Genomic DNA, 21,843 nt, shown 5'->3' with positions numbered 1-21,843 from the left:
ATATATAGTGTTTTTGTCATGTAGTTGTAATTGTCGTAATGCTGTATAATAGTAATTGCATCTCATAGTTAATATTTTTGTTTTAATTTTAATTTGATTCTACTTTTATTTACTCTATTTACTGTGATTACACTGTACTGGAGCTGCTGTAACACTCGAATTTCCCCCATGGGGATCAATAAATGAATCTTATCTTATCTTAGAATAACAAAACCCTAACAAAACAAAAAAAAATCTTGTTTTCTGGAAAATCACCCTTACAGTTACTCACCACCTTAATCCATATAAAGTCTTTTTATTTGTTCCTATAAAGAAACATATCGACCCCCACTTTGACATTTTAAAGACGGGAACCATTCGAGTGGGACAGCGGTTTAATCCCCTGGACCACCACACGGTCCAGGGCGCCTGCACAGAGAGAGACGGTGAATAACAGAGATCAGTACGTGACTCTTTGAAGTTGATACTGATCCTTGTGTGAACCTGTTTCTGGCAGGTGAAAAGAAGCGGTTGGTGTCTAGTCACTTGGTCAGGATAGGGGTCCAGCAGTACAGGAGGTACAACCACAAGTATAATCATAGTTATGAAGGCCAGTAAACATTCGTACTGATGTCTTCCTAATATATTGGACACTTGGGGTGCCTCACAGCAAGAAGGTCCAGGGTTCGATTCCCAGGTGGGGCGGTCCGGGTCCTTTCTTTGTGGAGTTAATGAGATGATGTTCTCCCCGTGTGTGTGGGTTTACTTAGAGAGCTCCGGTTTCCTCCCACAGTCCAAAGACGTGCAAGTGAGGTGGAGATTGTTAAAGACTTGAACTGATGACTCTTGTGTAGTGTGCAAAAGTGTGCAAAACTAGACGTTAAATCCTCATAAAATAAACAAATAAAATATTTTACGTTCAGAAAGCTGTACTATGCCTTTAGCACCTGCTTTGATGCCACATTCCACATTAAAAATCGTGCGATTTTTTTCCTCCATAAAATATTTTGCATATTTAAGATTAGCTCGTTTACAGGTTGCTCCGTGAGCCTGTTTGCAGTCTTGTTATGTGCCACATGTATCACCATATTATTATTATTATTTCTCATTTAGAAATTCTCACCCCTTCCCAATATCTGTGCCACCCTGTTTGCCTGAGGTGTAAGAGTAGGGTGAGAGCTCGCATCTTTTTGATTATAGCTAAAACCAGCAGTTTCATTTCTCAGGTAATGACCATGCAGGTGAACACTTCTGAGGAAAAGCATTATCTGCTGTGTTCTGTATACATGGACTAACGGACTAAAAGAGATGAATGTTCTCGTTAGATTGGAACGAGATATGAACCTGTAGTCTTTAAAAGACAGACTTATGTTTACAATTTTGACGCCTTTATCCAAAGCGACTTACAGCGTAGTGACAGACTACAGTCTGAGCAATCGAGTGTTGAGAGCCTTGCTCAAGGGCCCAACAGCAGCAGTCTGGCAGTGGTGGCGCATGAACCAGCGACCTTCTGATTACTAGTCCAGTACCTTAACCTCTAGGCCGGGCAGCATGGTGGCTCAGTTCGCCTCACAGCAAGGTGGGGCGGTCCGGGTCCTTTCTGTGTGGAGTTTGCATGTTCTCCCCGTGTCTGTGTGGGTTTCCTCCCACAGTCCAAAGACCTGCGAGTGAGGTGAATTGGAGACAATAAATTGTCCATGACTGTGTTCGATATATAACCTTGTGAACTGATACATTTTGTATAACATACATGAATATACATGAATATACATAACATATACATGAACTAACAGACGTGTTCAGCTGGTAATGCAGTAACAGTAAAAGAGACGAATGTTCTTGTGTCCACTTTAAAAAAAAATCCAAACCTGCAGTCTTGTAAAGACAGGCTTACATTTTTTAAATTTTTTTTATTTTGTTTATGCGTTTTTTTTTCCCTTTTTCTCCCTTTTAGCGCGTCCAATTGCCCGATTGCGTCACGCTTCCTCTCCACCAATGCCGATCCCCGCTCTGATTGAGGAGAACGAAGCTAACCCACGCCCCCTCCGACGTGTGGGCAGCAGCCGTATGCATCTCATCACCTGCACTTTGACGAGTGCGGTGCAGCTCAGCGTTGTGTACGGAGAGTCACACCCTGAGACATCTCTGTGCATGCGCCATCAATCAGCCAGCAGAGGTCGTAATTGCACCAGTCGTGGGAGAGAGACCCCATCCATTTTAGTCCCGCCCATATCTGAACAACAGGCCAATCGTTGTTCGTGTGGCCGCTCAGCCTTAGCCGGCAGGCAGAGCTGAGATTCGATACGATGTAGCTCTGGTTCCAGCGTGTGTTTTTTAACCGCTGCGCCACCTGAGCGGCCTAAGACGGGCTTGCGTGAACATTTTCGGCATTTAGCAGACGCCTTTATTCAAAGCGACTTACAGTATAGTAAGCAATTGAGGGTTGAGGGCCTCGGTCAAGGGCCCAACAGCAGCAATATGGCATGCTTAAACTAAATATAGCTGAAAATTAAACAAAAAGCTGACAATAAAAATAAAAAAAGCCCACATAATTACCCATTGACGTATTCTACTGGTGCTAGAAATAAACCGATGAGGAAAATGGTTAAGAAAATAAAGTACTTGGTCTGTATTTGGCTTCTCGTAACGATACTGCGGTAGTTAAACCGTATTCTTGGCTGTACAGGGATCTCATAACTAATTCCGGAGCAGCTGTGAAGTCTGTTGCTGAACAGAAGTTCTGTTTGACTTTTCACTTTTACGCGTTTGTGATTTATGCTCACGCCTGCTAGGATGATTAGCTGTGCTGCGGGCTACACACTAACGTGTACATATTTTCTTTACATTTAGCAGCCACGCCAGGTTTTATGAACTTCTTTGGTGTGTATTCGGTCGGTGCACCTGTACCTCTGTGAATACACACTGAAACGAACAAAAGCGGTTTCTTCTGTGTTCTGTGATTATGGTTTTGCGACTGCCATTACGCTAATAGCCTGAAGTAAACGCCTTTATTTAACCAGTGACCTTTTGACTCGGGAATGCGTTTAAATCTTCAGTTATTACCACACCTATATAGATAGATGCTAGTTATGAAACCTGACTGCTGCCAAGGACCAACCACCTTTTTAATGATTAGTAAAGAACGCCATTATTTGTCAGGTGTACAGTACAACAAAATTCTTATTTCGCCGGAGCGCTGGGTCAGACGTTGTACTCCGCCCCCGGAGCCGAGAGAATTAAGGGCCTTGCTTAAGGACCCAACAGTGACTGCAGAGCTCAACCTTTCAATTGACAGCTCAAAGATCTACCCACTAGGCTACCACTGTTCCTATCGGTTATGATACTAGACTAGACTGGTAATCAGAAGATTGCTGGTTCGCTACAAAGTTGACGCTGTTGGGCCACTCTCAGTTGCTTGAACAGTTATTAGCGACAACTGTAAATGGCTTTGGATAAAGGTGTATATGCTAAATACTGTGAACAATAAACCATTAAAAAATCCACACGCCTTAAAAAGCAAGTGCTGGCGCCCAGGTGGCGCAGCGGGATATTCCACGAGCACACCAGCGCCGAGTTTCTGAACTCCTCGGTTCGAAACTCGGTGTTGCCACAGGTCGGCTGGGCGCCGTCTAGCGGGCATAATTGGCAGATATTAATTGGCCATCGTATCCGCAGGGTGAGGGGCCGGACTATGTGTGGGTGGGTCTTCATACGCTGTGTAAGGACCCTGATTGGCGGAAGAGACGAGAACAGGAGGGCTGTGCACGTGTCGGAAGAGGCGTGTACGGCGACGTGCTCTCCTCGGATGCAATCCAGTATCCCTCAGCAGCGGAAGTCAAATTGACTGCGCTAAATCGGGAGGAAAATGGGGAGAAAGGTGCTAAATACATCAAATGAATCCCCAAAGAAGTAATCAGCCCTAATCTTTGGTACTGTAGCAAGTGATTTAGGACACAGCACATTCTCATTCATTCAGTCTACAAATGTAAAAACCATTTACCGGACTGGCACAGTTACAAAAACACAGTTCTTATAATTAGTGAAGCGTCTCTTTTAATAAGAGTTTTATCTAAATGGTTATTGCTCAATAATTGAGCCAAATTCTGATCCTCAGCACTATTTAGTTACAGTAGTTGTTAATTTTGTCTGATAACCCCTCAGTGCTGTTGGTGTATTAGGTCCTTCCCGACAAACTGAATAATTAAGAAGGGTGTCCACATACTTATGGCCGTATATTGTAAATCGCCCTGTTTAATCTCTCTTTATTTTCTCTGCTCTGGCTTCGTCCGTGTTTACTCAGCGACCTCGATGCTGCCAGTGCCGGCTGGTATTGTCAGACTGAACACATTTCTACTGGCGTGCTTCCTCCGAGGCTTTCGGAACGTGACTTCCCAGTCGCTGTGATGTTTGTGAAAGGGACCGTGCTCGCGTGGTGGTTTTACACATGCAAAACTTGGCTCTTTGTTTGTTTGGCGAGGAGGACACAGGCCCGGTGGTATTCAGGCTTTCAGGTGTGCTGGAGCACAATACAAAGGCGAGTTCACACACTTGGCCTGCAGGCAAACCATCTGCTGGTCGGAGGTTTGATTTCTGAGCTCGGTGTTGAACAGAGTGAGGGATGATTAGCCGTTGTGGGAAGCGGATCATCAAAAAAGGCTTAGTAAAGCTCTGGGTTGTACTGCCTTCAGCAAAAAGCTTTTATTTTGGCTGGATTCTGTTAACAAAGTCCAGAACGCTGCGCGGTTATTAAGATTACATATCACAATAACTCCACCAACCTTCAACCCAGTGTGTCCTGGCACAGTGTTGATCTATAGTGGCATAAAATGCTTCATCAATACCCGACTCATATTTTTATACGTGCTGTAAATGTGGAATATTTGCATTTGTGGTGAGCTGGTGTGGAAGAACTCTAGTGACCGGCACAGAAATCTGACCTCAACACCAGTGAACACATTCAGGATGAATTGGAACTTGAGTTGCAAGCCAGGCCTCGCGTCCACCATCAGCGCCTGACCTCACAAATGCTCTTTTATTTTATATAAAATAAAACCCAAATCCCTACAGATGCACTTGAAATCCTTTTAGAAAGGGTTGAGTAGAAGGTGGAGGCTGTTCTAGCTGCAAATTGGGGGGGGGGGGGGGGGGGTGTAATTCCTTAATACTGAGATGTTGTGTTGCAACCCTGACCATAATAAATGACACTCTGTAAGGTGTCGGTAAGGGTCGCTAAGCTCCGTGTCTGTACGATGGGTGTGGAATTCACGTAGGGCGTAGTGTGACTCTCTGTATGCAGGGACCGACCTTGACACATGTCGAAGAGGGTCGTCTTGTACGGCGAGTTTTAATCAGAATTAAACTCTGTGACCCTGAAATTGTGTACAGCGAGTATGCTAGTCAACCTGCTTATTGAATAGCCAAAGTGCTAATGAGCAAGAAAAATAAAGCAGTCAAAAGTATATGGACACGTCCATGAGATAACTGGACAATTTATTCCAAAACCGTGCTTTACTTAAGCAATAGAACACGAGAGGGAGTGTGTTATTCGCGATAACACACGACCTCAAGTGTTCTATTGCTTTTATACAACAGTTTTTACAAAATAAAGAAAGAAAATAAATCAAAGAAGCCCTGAATTTCATATTAAATATGCTTTAATATTGACAATACCTTCCTCCAAAAAGTAGTTCCACAACGAATATAAAGTTTAACACTACAAAGCAGACATCCCAAGTTGCAAAAACTCATTTCAGGGAGGTAAGAACAACAAGAAGAAAAAGGCCAGAACCTCCGAAGGGAAAAAAGAAATAAAAGACCTCTCACACACACCAAAGGATTATGGGTGATAACAGAACTTTTAGGAGCAGTTAACTGGGCTATTAAGCTAACTGTTCGCATTACAAACGCATTAATGTTCCCTACATAGTGCACTAGATTGTGTATCAGATCAGGGATTTATGTTCCCTACACAGTGCACTAGAGAGTGAATTAGACAATTGGTTATGTTCCCTACACAGTGCGCTAGATTGTATATCAGATAACGCATTTAAAACGCGATCGGGAAAAAAAGTCGGTGTCGCCTGCGTGCGCGTTTGTGTGCATGAAGCTCGTCGTTACTGGCAACGCGTCAGCGGAGTAATACAGTTGTGGTGTGAAAAGGCCGCGCTGTTATCACCAATATCAGCACAGTTAGAACGCTTCTCAACCAATCAGATTGTAAGGTCGGAACTAACTGTTGTATAATCTTCTGGGAAGGTTTGTCCACAAGACTTTGGATTGTACGCATTCAGTGAAATGAGTAATTACAGAAGCAGGCATTAATGTTATCAGTATTTAGGTGCGGCGTCTATATATAACATATATCCACATCAGCTTTTCTAATAATTTAACCATTAATTTACTAATTATGAAGAACGTATAATGATCTTCATAACGGATGGATTGGACAGTATAACTCGTCTGACCTGCAGTCTGTGCTTTGATGGGTCCAGAACATATTTACTCGTGTGACTTTCCTCCTCAGGGATCCGGTTGTTGCTCTTTATCCAACATTTCTGCAGCCTGACTCGCACTGATAGGCTCCACCAATAAAGCCATGCCCTGTTTCATACCAACACACGTACTACAGTTCCAGCAGCCATTAGTCTCTCTGCTTGTTTAAACTTTGGATAGTTCCTCCAAAACATCTTGAACATTCTTTATGGCTCATTCATTGTTCCTCTTATTGTTTTCGGCAATCTTTGATCTTTGTGCTGGCCGTCCTCTTCCTCTTTTACCTTCAATGCTTCGAAGCATTTTTGTCATTTCCTATTAATTAGGTCTTCTCATAATGCATCCACAATAAAAGCGGTTCAGTTTGGTTATCTGGGCTGGGGGTTTAGGTTTGATTTGGTCAAGGATTCCTTTGTTTGTCCACTTCTTTGTCGTCCAAGGTACTCGTAAAAGTGAAGTTCAAGGGTTTTGATAATCTTCCTGTCTTGCTTTTTTTATTGTCCAGCTTTCACATCCAGGAAGAACCACGGTGAAGATCACACTGCACAATTCTGATCCTAATTCTGAGAGATCATCTCCAGTTCCTTCGTTCTTGTTTTGTAGACACTTAAGTCTTGAAGACCAAGACTAATTAATTAAACAGGTGGAATCAGGTGTGCTTGGGCTTGGTTTGTAGGAAAACCTGAAGCCACATCGGCCTTCTGTGGAGAAGATTGGACTCCCTCTTGTTAAACGTTCAAGCCAACATGTTGTATTAATTATTATTATTATTATAGCCTATCACATCTGTGTAGGCACCTGGTTGGCTAATAGCAGAGCTGACATTGGAGCTTGAGAACTCAGCAGCGGTGGGCTAGCATGTTGTATTCACATTTTGAATTCTTAATAAAGAATACAACAGTTTGTTACAGCTTGTGTGTTATCACAATACACACACCTTTATGTATTCTGTTGCTTCATTATATTCCAGAAGCATTATCTGTCATGGTCCTTCATTCACTGGCTCACTTTAAATGATTTACGTATTTAACACATCTGGGCAGCTGTAAATCTAAATCACCACTTGTATATTTTTCGCTATTCTAGAAGATCTTACAAGTCTACCTTGGCGTGAACTTCTGTGGATGGAAATGTAATCAGAAGGAACGACGGGCAGTTGTAAAAACAGCCTGGCGATTGTTGAAATTGTGACTCGCATGTGGCAGTAATCAGCAGGTTTACAGAGCTCGCGAGGCGTGCCGGAAGGGCTGAGTGTTGTGATAAGTTTTGGGCCGGTGCTATTTTCTGCTCCACGTTTTCAGTCTGGATGAACTATTGCGCCACTGGCTCCTGAACTCTAGCCTGCAGTAAAGATCACTTTAGAAGCTAAACTCGGTCAGGAGGAGCGAGCATGGACTAAAGCGTTTAGTTCTCACGAGGGACTGAGTGCATGTGTTGGGTTTAACACTTGTAGGTCGTCTGTTCGGTTTTAGTTGTCGAGGTTAGATGAGACGTGATTATACTGCTGGGTATTTTGGTTAACACTGATGGGCAGATTGTTTGACACTAAGTCACAGTGATGGTGACTCTCTGAATGCAAATTTACGTTGAATGCAGTTACGAAACATGTTCCTGAAAGTTATTGGCAGGGAAATTCTGAGCATCTGAAAATTGTTACTGAACTACCTGACATTCTGTCCATAACAGTTACCAGAAGTTCCTCCAGCTCTCGCAATGTTGCAAGCTGGATTATCCCACAGTGCATCCTTGTGCAATCTCATCTCTAAATTCATGACCCACATGCCTGGCTGTTCACATAAATTAATAGAAAACTGGATTTCTTCTTCTTTTATTACTTGTGTCCCCATTGTAGGCATTTTTGAAGGCAGGCGGCTACCATACATGGCCCAGAACATAGAAGGGTTTGCGTGGTTTGTATCACATTCACTTGCTCACTAGGGTTTAATGATATGCAGTTTGGGCCACAGTAGCTCCTCTGTTGGTTTGTACCAGATGCTGTGGCCTTCAGTCAGATAGTCGGGTCCTTTGGCATCAGAAGTCTTGGCCTCTCGATACACAATCTGCTGCGTTCAACCCGTCAACCATGAGCATCTACCAGATCTGACCCTCACTTGCACAGACAGGTCTTACCAAATGAGCAAAATGTTTTCCCATCATTCTTCTCTCCACCAGTCCATGATTAGCTAATGCACACAAGAGTTTGATGCAAGCTCCTACACAGGGCTGTTGGTGATCAGAAGCTTGCTGGTTCAAGCCCCACCACAGCCAATTTGCATTTAGTGACAAGTTGCTTTGGTTAACAGCATCCACTGAATTCTGTAAACATGAAGTTGTCATTCATTGATGTATTAAATGTACTGTAGTTGTAGTTTTTTTATATAAATAAAATATTGTTTATTATTATTATTAGTCCTTGTATTAATGCAAAAAGAAATAAAAGTATGTACAGTGTATCACAAAAGTGAGTACACCCCTCACATTTCTGCAGATATTTAAGTATATCTTTTCATGGGACAACACTGACAAAATGAGACTTTGACACAATGAAAAGTAGTCTGTGTGCAGCTTATATAACAGTGTAAATTTATTCTTCCCTCAAAATAACTCAATATACAGCCATTAATGTCTAAACCACTGGCAACAAAAGTGAGTACACCCCTAAGAGACTACACCCCTAAATGTCCAAATTGAGCACTGCTTTTCATTTTCCCGTCCAAAATGTCATGTGATTTGTTAGTGTTACTAGGTCTCAGGTGTGCATAGGGAGCAGGTGTGTTCAATTTAGTAGTACAGCTCTCACACTCTCTCATACTGGTCACTGAAAGTTCCAACATGGCACCTCATGGCAAAGAACTCTCTGAGGATCTTAAAAGACGAATTGTTGCGCTACATGAAGATGGCCAAGGCTACAAGAAGATTGCCAACACCCTGAAACTGAGCTGCAGCACAGTGGCCAAGATCATCCAGCGTTTTAAAAGAGCAGGGTCCACTCAGAACAGACCTCGTGTTGGTCGTCCAAAGAAGCTGAGTGCACGTGCTCAGCGTCACATCCAACTGCTGTCTTTGAAAGATAGGCGCAGGAGTGCTGTCAGCATTGCTGCAGAGATTGAAAAGGTGGGGGGTAAGGCTGTCAGTGCTCAGACCATATGCCGCACACTACATCAAATTGGTCTGCATGGCTGTCACCCCAGAAGGAAGCCTCTTCTGAAGTCTCTACACAAGAAAGCCCGCAAACAGTTTGCTGAAGACATGTCAACAAAGGACATGGATTACTGGAACCATGTCCTATGGTCTGATGAGACCAAGATTAATTTGTTTTGTTCAGATGGTCTCAAGCATGTGTGCCGGCAATCAGGTGAGGAGTACAAAGATAAGTGTGTCATGCCTACAGTCAAGCATGGTGGTGGGAATGCCATGGTCTGGGGCTGCATGAGTGCAGCAGGTGTTGGGGAGTTACATTTCATTGAGGGACACATGAACTCCAATATGTACTGTGAAATACTGAAGCAGAGCATGATCCCCTCCCTCCGGAATCTGGGTCGCAGGGCAGTGTTCCAGCATGATAATGACCCCAAACACACCTCTAAGACGACCACTGCTTTATTGAAGAGGCTGAGGGTAAAGGTGATGGACTGGCCAAGCATGTCTCCAGACCTAAACCCAATAGAACATCTTTGGGGCATCCTCAAGCGGAAGGTGGAGGAGCGCAAAGTCTCGAATATCCGCCAGCTCCGTGATGTCGTCATGGAGGAGTGGAAAAGCATTCCAGTGGCAACCTGTGAAGCTCTGGTAAACTCCATGCCCAGGAGAGTTAAGGCAGTTCTGGGAAATAATGGTGGCCACACAAAATATTGACACTTCAGGAACTTTCACTAAGGGGTGTACTCACTTTTGTTGCCGGTGGTTTAGACATTAATGGCTGTATATTGAGTTATTTTGAGGGAAGAATGAATTTACACTGTTACATAAGCTGCACACAGACTACTTTTCATTGTGTCAAAGTGTCATTTTGTCAGTGTTGTCCCATGAAAAGATATACTTAAATATCTGCAGAAATGTGAGGGGTGTACTCACTTTTGTGATACACTGTATGTGGCAAGGGGCTGTGGTAAACAATTGTATAAACCAAAATAATAATTATAAACCAGTTTATAAATGGATTATAAATTAAATCCAAAAACGTAGAGTAATTAATGTCTTTAGCCCACGGCCTTCGTCTGCAGTTTGTATTGTCGTTTTATGACGGCGTGGGAAGGTGCATGCTAACCCCGCGTCTTTCTTTTGTGTTCGCAGGGTCAGGAGGGCATCTGGGGAACATTCCTGAAGTAACAGGGGGCCGGACCGAGGCGTAAGCTCATCATCCACTGCACTGTGTGTGAAGATGGACTTTAGGAGGTTTTCATCTTACTGAAATGGGCTTGGGCAAAGATGTGTGTGGCCATGGTGATCATTCATACTAAAACACTGGAAAAGAAGAGTGTTGATGATGTAACATCCACGCAGTCGACCTTAGAGCTGGTAAGACGTGGTAAAACCGCTCGTTTTCCTAATGACTGTTTTTGTAGTGACACAAAGAGATGTTGTACCTGAGAACGTCCTCATTTCCCCTGCTTGTGAAATATCCTGAGATCCGTCTTCCTGTCTGCACAGATTATATAAACAAGTTCTTCCTGGAAGTAGCAGATACGATAATGAAACGTTTCTCTTCGGTTCCACTAAACATCTATAGAAGTGAAGTTTCTACATAACTACAGGCTGTGTTGGTCCAAGAAGTGATGTCAGAATTTAGACCCGTCACAGTTATTACATCATCACTGTTGGTGTTGTAGCCAGTGGCTTTTATTTAAGACGACCTTAATTAAATGTAGGTTCCACCATCCTGTATTTGCATAGACAGACCATTTTGTGGACACCTGACCATGACTAAAGTTGGACGTCCCATTCCAAAACCATGGGCATCAGTATGGAATTGCCTTTGCAGCTATAACAGCCTTCACTCTTCTTCTTATGTGCATACAAATGATTTCATGCACCTCTTTGCAAAGAGACTGACGATACGAAGATAAAATATTCTTCACAGTTTTGGTAACTGTGCTCCTTCTTAGATGCCGATAAGTTTATGGCTGCAACACGTTCCTGGAGGTTTGGATCAGGACGGGTAAAGATTAGGGATGTTCCTGCAGATGATGCATCCAGGAAAGGCCAACGCACAGTATGGTTATTGAAATAATGGATGTTTTTGTTGTCCAGGTCATGAAAAAGAGACGGTTAATAATGGAAGATATTAGTACCCGTGAGTCCAGATGCATTCCTAGATTGTTTTTGTTATACTCTTGCAATAAGGAGACCGGTCTAAGGGAAGCCTGGTCAGTCTAGATTCGGTATGCCCAGCTTCCGTTTACCCAATACACTGGAATTGTTTCATCTTTTCCGTTTAGGATTTTCCTGAAATAGTTCTTCCATGAGGATGTTGTGGATGTTGGGTCAGCAGCTTATGATTAATTAGATTAATTAGGTACAGAAGGTTGTGTAACGTTAAACTTTGTGGCATGGTCCTATCTTCTCATTAGTGATTACTATGTCTATAGCTGGTGACTTCTCTGAGCCCATATACGTAGAATGTTTGAGAGAGTTTGAGTGTACCCAGAAGGTGTTATTGTAAAGCTCTTCTAATGGCTTTACGTTGCCATAGACTCATAGGAAAAGAACCCTGTGCTTTAAAAGTGGCACCTTAAAGTTTGATCTTGCATGTCAGCCCTGGTAATGTAGAGCTTTCTTGACTCTGGATGGTGTAACCTATGTTGGTTGTTCCTGTAGTCTTCCAGACAAGTTTTCACTGACCTATTCATATGGGCCATCAGCTGTGGTCAGTCATAATCACTGAGAAAACTTTGCTCACCACCACATTAATCATCTACGTTTTGAAATATGATAGATGGCACATTTAAAAAAAAAAAAAAAGAAAAGGTAAAAAAAAAAAAATCACAAAGAATTGATGAAAGAACTGCAAATTGGAAAATAGTATTTGGATAAATGTGTATGTTCCAATTCTTTAATCATTAATCATCTCTGCGGTCAAACATTTATAGTAATTAATGAAATCTTAAGCTTGCCATGACAAGTTCTGTACTGGTGCATGTAAACTTTCGACTTCGGCTGTATCGCAACCCAAAACCGAAACCCAGAGAGAGTCCTGCGATTGAGCTTTCATTGCTCCACTTTCCCCAGGCTTTGAGATGATTGTGGTTAGCATGAGCTCGTCATTGTTGGCTGGGTGCTTTTCAGAACCTAACAGCGGGTGGGAGGACTGGTTTCCTGTCTCATTGTGCACAAACCATCACCGGAGTAGAGGGGTTCGCTCGCTCGCTCGCTCGTTCCTATCAGAGTCCTATTTATTCATGCTCTCTTTATTAACTACTGTTCTCTTCAGATATACGGCTCATAAGGAAGCTGGGGTTAAAGGTCAGGGTTAGCCATTGTATAGAGGGTATGGAAAACTTAAGGGTTTAGGGCTTGAGTACTGTGGGGGAAGGGCTAGTCCTTGTATTTGAACTTGGTCATTTATGGAGATTTGTTTTCACAGCGCGAGCCCTCGACCACCACCATGAGCCAGGGAGCAGCCCTCCTCCCCTGTGGAATCATGGGTAAGTCTTGTTTTTGCACAGTTCAGGAACATGTGCACCACACTTTTTCTCTTCAAGTTTTTCCCACTTGGACTTTGTGTGTTGGTGTTAAGTGTTGGCTATGATCCACTCTTTGGGTAAATGGTGCATTTGGCAGCTTGTAGGATCAGTGAAATGAGCCGATTGAGCTCATCCTGAAGCGAACGCTGCCGTGTTCCTCTCCTGCTCCTGCAGCACCTGAACGTTTGCTCTACATAAAGCCCTGACACCTGATACCGGTTAGCCTTAACAGGTGTTACCACTTCCGATAAATTGTGTCTGAGTGCATTGTAAATAAAATTCACTGTTTTGTTTTATTTCTGCTGTTTACTTATGCAGCCAAGTGAGCCACCTTTGCTAAGTGTAATAAGTGCTGGAGAGATCACATTGGCTTTACATAAGAGCAGTGTACAATCAGTGCAGGATAAACAAGGGTAAAACATTATTAGTCTGGCTAAAGTTTAAGTATTTACAAAATATTTAGACACAGGAAGCGGCAGTCGGACCACAGCGGTGCTAGTCTTTGGGTTGAGTAAACAAACGGAGCCCTGAGTGAACTTGGAGTGTTACCTTAGCCTTAGACAGGCACACAATTACTGGCGTGTAACCAAAGCTTACACGCAACGGTTTGTGCTACGATGGTTGCTTTTGTTTGCCCTCTTGCCCCTGCACAGAAGCATCTTTGTAATCTGACTGTGGAAAAATGCCTCACCATGGCCAAAATAGTAACATTTAATAATGTGAAAGAAAGCAGAAGAGACCGTTTCCTGCCAATCCAGAGAGCAAGAGCACATACCAAAGTGGTTTAAAAGTAGGTTAGTCCAGCTGTGGAATTATGGGAGCCAGAATCAAAGTTTACAGAATAATATTACCATGGTGGCACAGTTGCTTGAGCGGATTCTGCACAGCAACATGGGTCGTAAAGAACTTTATATCTATTTGAGCCTCGGCTTGGCCTGTGAACAGGTTGGCATGTTTTCCTTATGTGGGCATGGGTTTCCCCCGGGTTCTCCAGTTTCTTTCCACCTTTAAAAACATGCTGAAGTAGGACTGGCTGTTTCAAATGGTCTTCGGTTACTGTGTGTGGACACGTTTATGTTTATGTGGATGCCCTGGTATTCCATTATGTGCCCAGTGTTTTCAGGCTTGACCTTAGCCAGGAAAAAGCAGGTTGTTAATGATCTTGTGGAAGATCTGTGTGCTACTCCTGACCTTTCCATCCTGTGCTTTTCGGTGTTTGGCTAAAGCATACTACTAAAGGCGCAGTCACACCTCATCACATCACATTCACAATCACAAGAGACTCTTGGAGATTGCTGGTAATCTTCCTCGCCTGTAGAGGTTCACATGAGAGCAGTCGTCCTTCAAATGTGTGTTCGCAATTCAAAGTCCAAGAATTTCACCCGAACTGAATTGAGATTGTGCCATTAATCGTATTAAATGTACATTTTGGGCGGCGTAGAGACTCGGTGGGTAGCACTGTCGCCCCACAGCAAGAAGGTCCTGGGTTCGATTCTCAGGTGAAGCGGTCTGGGTTCTTTCTGTGTGGAGTTTGCGTGGTTTTCCTTCCACAGTCCAAAGACGTGCAAGTGAGATGAACTGGAGATACTAAATTATCCATGACTGTTTGACAATGAAATTGAACTGCTGTGTAATCTTGTGTAACCAGTAATTTCCTGTCATGAATGTAACCAGTGTGTGTAAAACATGATGTTAAAATCCCAATAAATAAATAAATAAATGTAACTTTTAGGTGCAGAATTTTGCTTCCAGAAACATGTGACCGGTTCTTTATACTTGCCAGTAAACTGACACGAGACTGAACCAAAGTACTTGTTGCTTATGAAACCAAATACTTGCAACACGATGATCCAAACTGGGCTCAATCCAGTGATGAATCAATCCGACGTTTCACTGGGAGTCACTTCAAACCTGATTTGTACACAAGAGACCCCATAGTACGTGAATGCTCACTGAAAACGTGATTAATGCTAGGATTCGGAGGAAATAGCCTGTGTTGCTTTAGCCTGGAATTATCTCGCGTCTATTAAAAGATGTTTTTTGGGGTCGAACCTTGACCTAGAAAATAAATTGTTCTGTGCAAGTCAAAAAAAGCAGATGTTTTTCCTTCAGTGGGAATTGTGCTGGGCTCATCCATCACTGAATCTTTGGTGGTATGATGGTCCACATCAGGAGAACATCAATCTTTGCTTTAATGCTGGACTACCATTTTCCACATATATAATATCAGATTAGAGACTAGATGTACAGTATATGGCAATAATTTACTAAAGAAATGAAGATTTGTGAGTAGGATCAGAAGTCTAGACTACTACACGTTGTGTGTATTGAGATGAGGCCCCCTCCGGTCCTGGCAGCCTGCCACCAATCAGGCGCAGCTATTCATGGATTGCTGGCTTGATGTCTTGCAGCCCTCGGTTTCACCCACACAGATCTGGATTGATTTTAGAGACTTCCTTTTGACTAGGCCATGTTTTTGTCTATTGTTTGCTTCTGTGATATCGACCCTTCCTGAAAGAGTGCTCGAACACCAAAAAAACGTGTGAGGAAATTTAGAAAGTCTGCTTCAGTTTAGGGTTTTGTTCTGGGTGATAGGTTCCAAAATTTGAGTAACGAATGCATTAATAGAAAATATATCTGTATTTATTAAAAACTTAATGGGATATTTAAATTTGATAAATTTATATGTGTAAAATAGCAGGAATATTCTATTATTTACAAATTCAAAAGGGAAAGAGTTGGCTGAACTATAGACTTATGCAAAATTTTGGACTCCACTCCCCAAATTGCATATTATATTTGCTTTTAAAATAAAATAAAATCAAGGGGCTTTAGAGAACCACCCACTCCCCTCCCACTAAGCTCAAATCTCAGCAGTAGGGGGCTAGCATAACAGGCCGCTGCGCCCCCCAAGGGTTTACCTGAATATGTTACATTTCAAGAAATCACTCAGACCACAAACAAACATCTGGAGATACATCCAAACATGAACATCAAACCAAGGATGATGTATAGACCAAGTTATACACACAAGGTGCAGAATCGGCCACACCAGAATACCCCACCAATACCTGATCAATGGAGAAAAAAACCCAACCTGTGAAATCTGCCAAACACCTGTAATGATAAAACACATCCTTATAGAACGCCCCAAAATACACCAGTTTTAATCTACCTTGCAGCCATTAAAATGAAAATATAAAATAGCTTAAATTATAAAGACCAGTCTTGCCATAAAGTGACACATATGTGTTAAGCATGGCATTAAAATCCAAATCAATAAATTGAACAAAACAAAATGTGCACATGTTGAAGTTTGTTCTCTGGAGAGGAACTGATTTTATCTCTCTTAAACAACTTGATTTGGAGTCTTGTACACAAAAGGGACGTCCTGGTACATGTTGTGTTCCTTTTATTTTTTCCCCTGTAGGTATCAGTGACTAATGACTGTCCTGATATTTTAGTAGTGATAAACAAATCCTGTTTGCTAGGTAACACTAAGCTTATACTGCGGAGGATGTATTTAATAACCTGGTGGATGCAGGGCTTGAATGTACATGTCCAAACTTTTCTGATTTCAGGGTTGTTGACTTTATGCTAGAGCCTAATCCGCCACTTTCACTTTTAAATTCTGGATAAATCTCACATTATTATTATAATTATTGCATTGTCAGGTGATTTATCAGATAAGTATATAAATACACGTTCATTATGTAGAAGGAAGCAGAGTTTGAACTGCTGGGTGATTCATAAATTCTGATCGTGCACATGCCTCAGGTACAACCTCAGCAATGAACTTTATAATCACAGCACAAGCTCAGACAAATATCTCAGCACTACATGGCTTCCATGAGTTTAGACTCATATTTATGTTTATTTCCATCAACTGCTGGGCGGTTTAGAGCAAGAAGGTCCTGGGTTCGATTCCCAGTCCTTTCTGTGTGCATGTTCTCCCCATGTCTGTGTGGGTTTCCTCCGGGAGCTCCGGTTTCCTCTCACAGTCCAAAGACGTGCAAGTGAGGTGAACTGGAGATAAAAATTGTCCATGACTGTGTTTGACATTAAAGACTCGAACTGATGAATCTTGTGTAAACAAAGGGTGTAAAACACGATGTTAAAATCCTAATTAATTTATAAATATAATTTCACAGGAAATTCTAGGCATAAGGCAGGAATATCTTCAACAAAGTGCCAGTCCAGTGCAGGGATTCGGCCATCCCCCTCTTAGACAAAGTCCTGGCCAATAGCACTGCTAAGATTCCAACCCAGATCTCGGCGATGGTGGGCTAACATAATAGACCACTGCGCCACCCGAGCAAGTTCAAACTCAAACAAGTTAAAACATTTAGCTTTAATTCACCATTTATGATTTAACCTAGTGAGGTATTTATCAGTTGTTGTGAGAATCACACGCTTCCTATAGAAGAAATATGAAATCATGCAGATCAGGCAGGAAGTTGGAGACACAAAGTAAATCTTGTGAAATGGGTGTGGCCAGAACATGATTGCGTGCTTAGAGACATACCGAGTCCTCTATTGTGACCTGCATTTAACTTCAGGTGTGAGAATACATTCAGGTTTTGCCAGTCTTCAAAGAGTTGTAGGAGGAATCAAGCCTGCCTGCCTACCAACCTGCCCTACTAAACTCTAAGAGCAATTTAAAGTACCAAATTCACCCACTGGCACGTCAACTATAAAAACATACATTACACATTTCTTTATTTCATGCATTTTGGTTTACTGTCTTGTATTTTTGGTTTCAGATTTGGTTAGCGTTGGCCAGTGTCCGGTGGGCCCCAGTCTGGAGAGTTTGTGGGACTCTGGTGCGAATAGCACCGGTTCCATCAGCGGCCTGCTGCAAAACCTGAGCCTGAGCGAGGCTCCTTCGCCCAGCAAGCGGCAGTGCCGCTCGCGCTCCTGCTCCGATGAATTCAGTTGCCGTTCGCCCTGGCGCCCTCAGGCTTCCAAGCTTTGGACGGCCGTGGAGAAGCGGCGCTGTCACAGCGGCGGAGCCATTTTACCCTCGTCATCATCCTCGTCCTCATCCATCTTCTCCAGCATGCAGCGGAGCTCCAGTTTCAGCTTCCCGACGCGATCCAGCCTTCCAGATCCGCCGTTCCCTACGTCGTTCACCGCCGTCAGCTTAGACCCGCCCCGCGCCCTTTGCCAATCCCACGAGAGGATTTTCCTGGCGGAGATCGATGCCGCCCCCGAGACCGATTCCAAAGACTCTGCTCATGAGACAGGAGGCCTCGCTCGCAGCCAATCGCAACCCTGTGTCCTCAATGACCAGAAGATCGGCATGAAGCGTCGCCGACCTCACGAGTCCCACAAACAGAGGCCTTCACTCGACCTGGCCAAGATGACCCAGGTAAGCGAAATTACATTTTACGTAAATAATTAGGGGCTTCGATCAGACATCGATCAATATTGGTGATCTGAAAAGAATGAAAGGGAAACTGATTATATCCAAATTGGGAAACTGCAGAAAGCCAGGCAGAGATGGAAAGCATTGAGCTTAAAAATTCTAAGTCTGTTCACCTAAGAAAAAAAACCACACACACACACACACACACACTTCTTTTAAATGTCACTTGAGACATCACCGTCCGCACCCACTCAATACTTCTGTTACTAAACAGGACGAGTTCTTTCCGGGACATTTAAACTAAAAAAATATGCTGCTAATAATAAACCAGATTGGTTGAGAATCAGTTTCCATTTCGAATCTCAGTGGTGGTGGGCGAGTGTAATAAACCACTGAGCCACTCTTTATGCTAAAGATCAAACCAACATCCCTGATCATTGTAAATACTGTCGACCATGAACACCAAGCTCCTGCAAATCTCATTCACAAATCTCCTCTGATGTGTATTAAATCTAAAACAAGGACAAGATATTTACAGTATCAGTTGAATTGATCACAGATGTGCTACATGGTGGTGTAAAAACAAATCAACTAAATTTGAATGCTGCAACATGTTGCAAAAATGTGGAACCGGACATATTTACACCTGGGTTTCATCAGCTTGCATTTTAACAAGAAGTTTGTAGTTGTTTGGCAACTGAGGATGTGAACTGTTGTAGTTATGAAAGTGGAATTTTTTCCATTCTTGTTTAATAACAGTTCAGCTCCGTCCTGCTTCATAAATGACCGAGCCTTTCATTAATGCTCCCATTATAACCAGTACTGGTTGTGTTTTTGATCATTCCACAGTCTTCAGTTGTTCTTGTCCCAACTTTTGTAGACACGTGACATTTAGACATTTAAAGTTGATCAGGTAATACATTAACAATCATTTATTTGTGCTGTATTTTTAGAGCACAAATTAAACTGAGCATCCTGTTCCATTTAGTTGATGTATTACCTTATTTTTTTATAAAACGTTTAAACAATGTTGATGATTAGACAACCTGAATTAGTTGCATGCTTACTGCACTCACTGTCCATTTTATCAGCTCCACTTACCATATAGAAGCACTTTGAAGTCCATCTGTTTCTCTGCATGCTTTGTTAGCCCCCTTTCACCCTGTTCTTCAATGGTCAGGTGGTGTGTTAGTGTGTGTTGTGCTGGTATGAGTGGATCAGACACAGCAGCGCTGCTGGAGTTTTTAAACGCCGTGTCCACTCACTGTCCACTCTGTTAGACACTCCTACCTAGTCGGTCCACCTTGTAGGTGTAAAGTCAGAGACGATCGCTCATCTATTGCTGCTGTTTGAGTCGGTCATCTTCTAGACCTTCATCAGTGGTCACAGGACGCTGCACACGGGGCGCTGTCGGCTGGATGTTTTTGGTTGGTGGACTATTCTCAGTCCAGCAGTGAGAGTGAGGTGTTTAAAAACTCCAGCAGCGCTGCTGTGTCTGATCCACTCATACCAGCACAACACACACTAACACACCACCACCATGTCAGTGTCACTGCAGTGCTGAGAAAGATCCACCACCTAAATAATACCTGCTCTGTGGGGGTCCTGACCATTAAAGAACAGCATGAAAGGGGGCTAATGGAGCTGATAAAATGGACAGTGTGTGTAAAAACAAGGAGGTGGTTTTAATGTTATGGTTGATCGGTGTATATAGAACATCGCTTTATACATTTTGCACTGTGTGCAAAGGTACGTGGTTTATAACAGCCTGTAAATTTAGTCGTGCAGTTTGAGTGTCTGACTAAAACAGAAACCCGTTTTGACTTTAACCTGAACTGTACATCGAGATCATAGTGAATATGAAAGTGCAGTTTACACGCGGGTATGAACACTAAGCCCTGACCTTTAAATCCGTCTGTACCCACGCTGTTGGGAGAGATAATGATTATGCAGCATTAACTTCCTCTACCAGTGATTCATAATTTTGCAAACATATCAACCATGGAACCATAATATACCAAGAATTGTACTGGACTAGTGATTGGAAGGTTGCTCGTTCAAGTCCCACTTTAATTGTGATGACAAAAATGTTAAATTAGTCAAATAGTGTATACTGCTTTCATGGTAGATTAAGAAAACATCTTGTTCTTCTATTTTATCCTTTAGTTGACACCTGAAATCCTTTGACCCTTATTTCAGATTTATTCTGTCTGGTTAATATAAATTTGTAGCCAAACATTAATAAATGTTAATGTGGGCTGTTTTTTTCCTCTATAGAAACAGAATTTCCAGAGCTTCAGCTGCCCGAGCTTCGACAGTGACGACTGCTGTCAGTCAGACCAGACTTCACCCGCGTTAGGAAGTCCCGAGCACCAGAGCGAGAGTCACATTCCCGTTTGTAATAAAGGGGCGATATTTCACTTCAGTCTCAAAGACGACGACTCGTCCATCATCGATGAATCAGACGACCGGACCAATGGAAAGGAGCGAGACCCTCCGTGGGCGGAGCTGTGCGGATTGAGGAGGGACGTCCTGGGTGGCGAGCTCGATATCGAGCAAATTGAGAGGAACTGAGACGTGGTGGAGGGTGGATAGAACTTTTGAAGACGTCTTTTCTCCTGATCCTTTAATACTTCCTTTAGTGCTCCATTACTAGGCTTGATTTCTAAACAGCCTGATTGGTTGCAATCTTGATGGTCGAGTTTTCCTTTTATAGTGATCGATTATTGTGGAACGGGTGATGAGGAAACTTAACAAAATAGGACCAAGGAGAATAGAACGCACATGAAACGGGAATTGTTGGACATTAGGACGACTCAGGTTGAAACAGAGTGGATTCTGGGATTTACTCCGCACTCTGGTTCATGTGGACTGGTTAATGACACAGATAATGTAGCCTTTATTTTCTTACCTACAGGAAGTATGAAACTTACGTGTACGTTCTCAGTCCTGAAAGCCTGTCTGTGCTGAACGTGGAGTGAACAGTATTTAAAATCTATATTTTTACAGATCTGTTCTTTCACTGCTCGGTTCATCCGAAAGGAAGAGAAAGCGTTGTGGACTAGGACTTGTGATTGAACTGGCACTGGCACCTACGCACAGATATATTACACACACACACACACACGTACACACGTACGCAATTCACAACGTGAAAAGCTTAAAAGGGCTTCAGGTTTGAATGTCGAATGATTATCTCACTTGACTGAGTTTCCTTCCCTTTATGAGCTAATAGAATTGAATTCCTCTTTTTAAAAAGTGTAACACAAGCGCGAGCGCTAAATGTACTTATTTCCATACAAATAAACAGCGTTAAAATGT

The 21,843-nt window shown here is 42.7% G+C and overlaps 1 protein-coding gene across 1 annotated transcript in view; it reads left to right on the top strand.

Annotated features, from left to right (window-relative positions):
• The window catches only part of fam53b (family with sequence similarity 53 member B), a 31,231-nt gene extending 9,388 nt beyond the window's left edge, over window positions 1–21,843 (top strand). Inside the window, exons 2-5 of the mRNA XM_063002742.1 lie at window positions 10,765–10,989; window positions 13,055–13,115; window positions 17,918–18,525; window positions 20,800–21,843. Coding sequence (XP_062858812.1) covers window positions 10,900–10,989; window positions 13,055–13,115; window positions 17,918–18,525; window positions 20,800–21,096 — 1,056 coding nt within the window. The 5' untranslated portion in view covers window positions 10,765–10,899 and the 3' untranslated portion in view covers window positions 21,097–21,843. The remainder of the gene's footprint in view (window positions 1–10,764; window positions 10,990–13,054; window positions 13,116–17,917; window positions 18,526–20,799) is intronic.

The sequence above is a fragment of the Trichomycterus rosablanca genome, chromosome 10 (genome assembly GCF_030014385.1).
Source record: "Trichomycterus rosablanca isolate fTriRos1 chromosome 10, fTriRos1.hap1, whole genome shotgun sequence".
In the NCBI taxonomy this organism is placed as follows: domain Eukaryota; kingdom Metazoa; phylum Chordata; class Actinopteri; order Siluriformes; family Trichomycteridae; genus Trichomycterus; species Trichomycterus rosablanca.
This window is presented reverse-complemented; position numbering and strand designations above follow the sequence as displayed.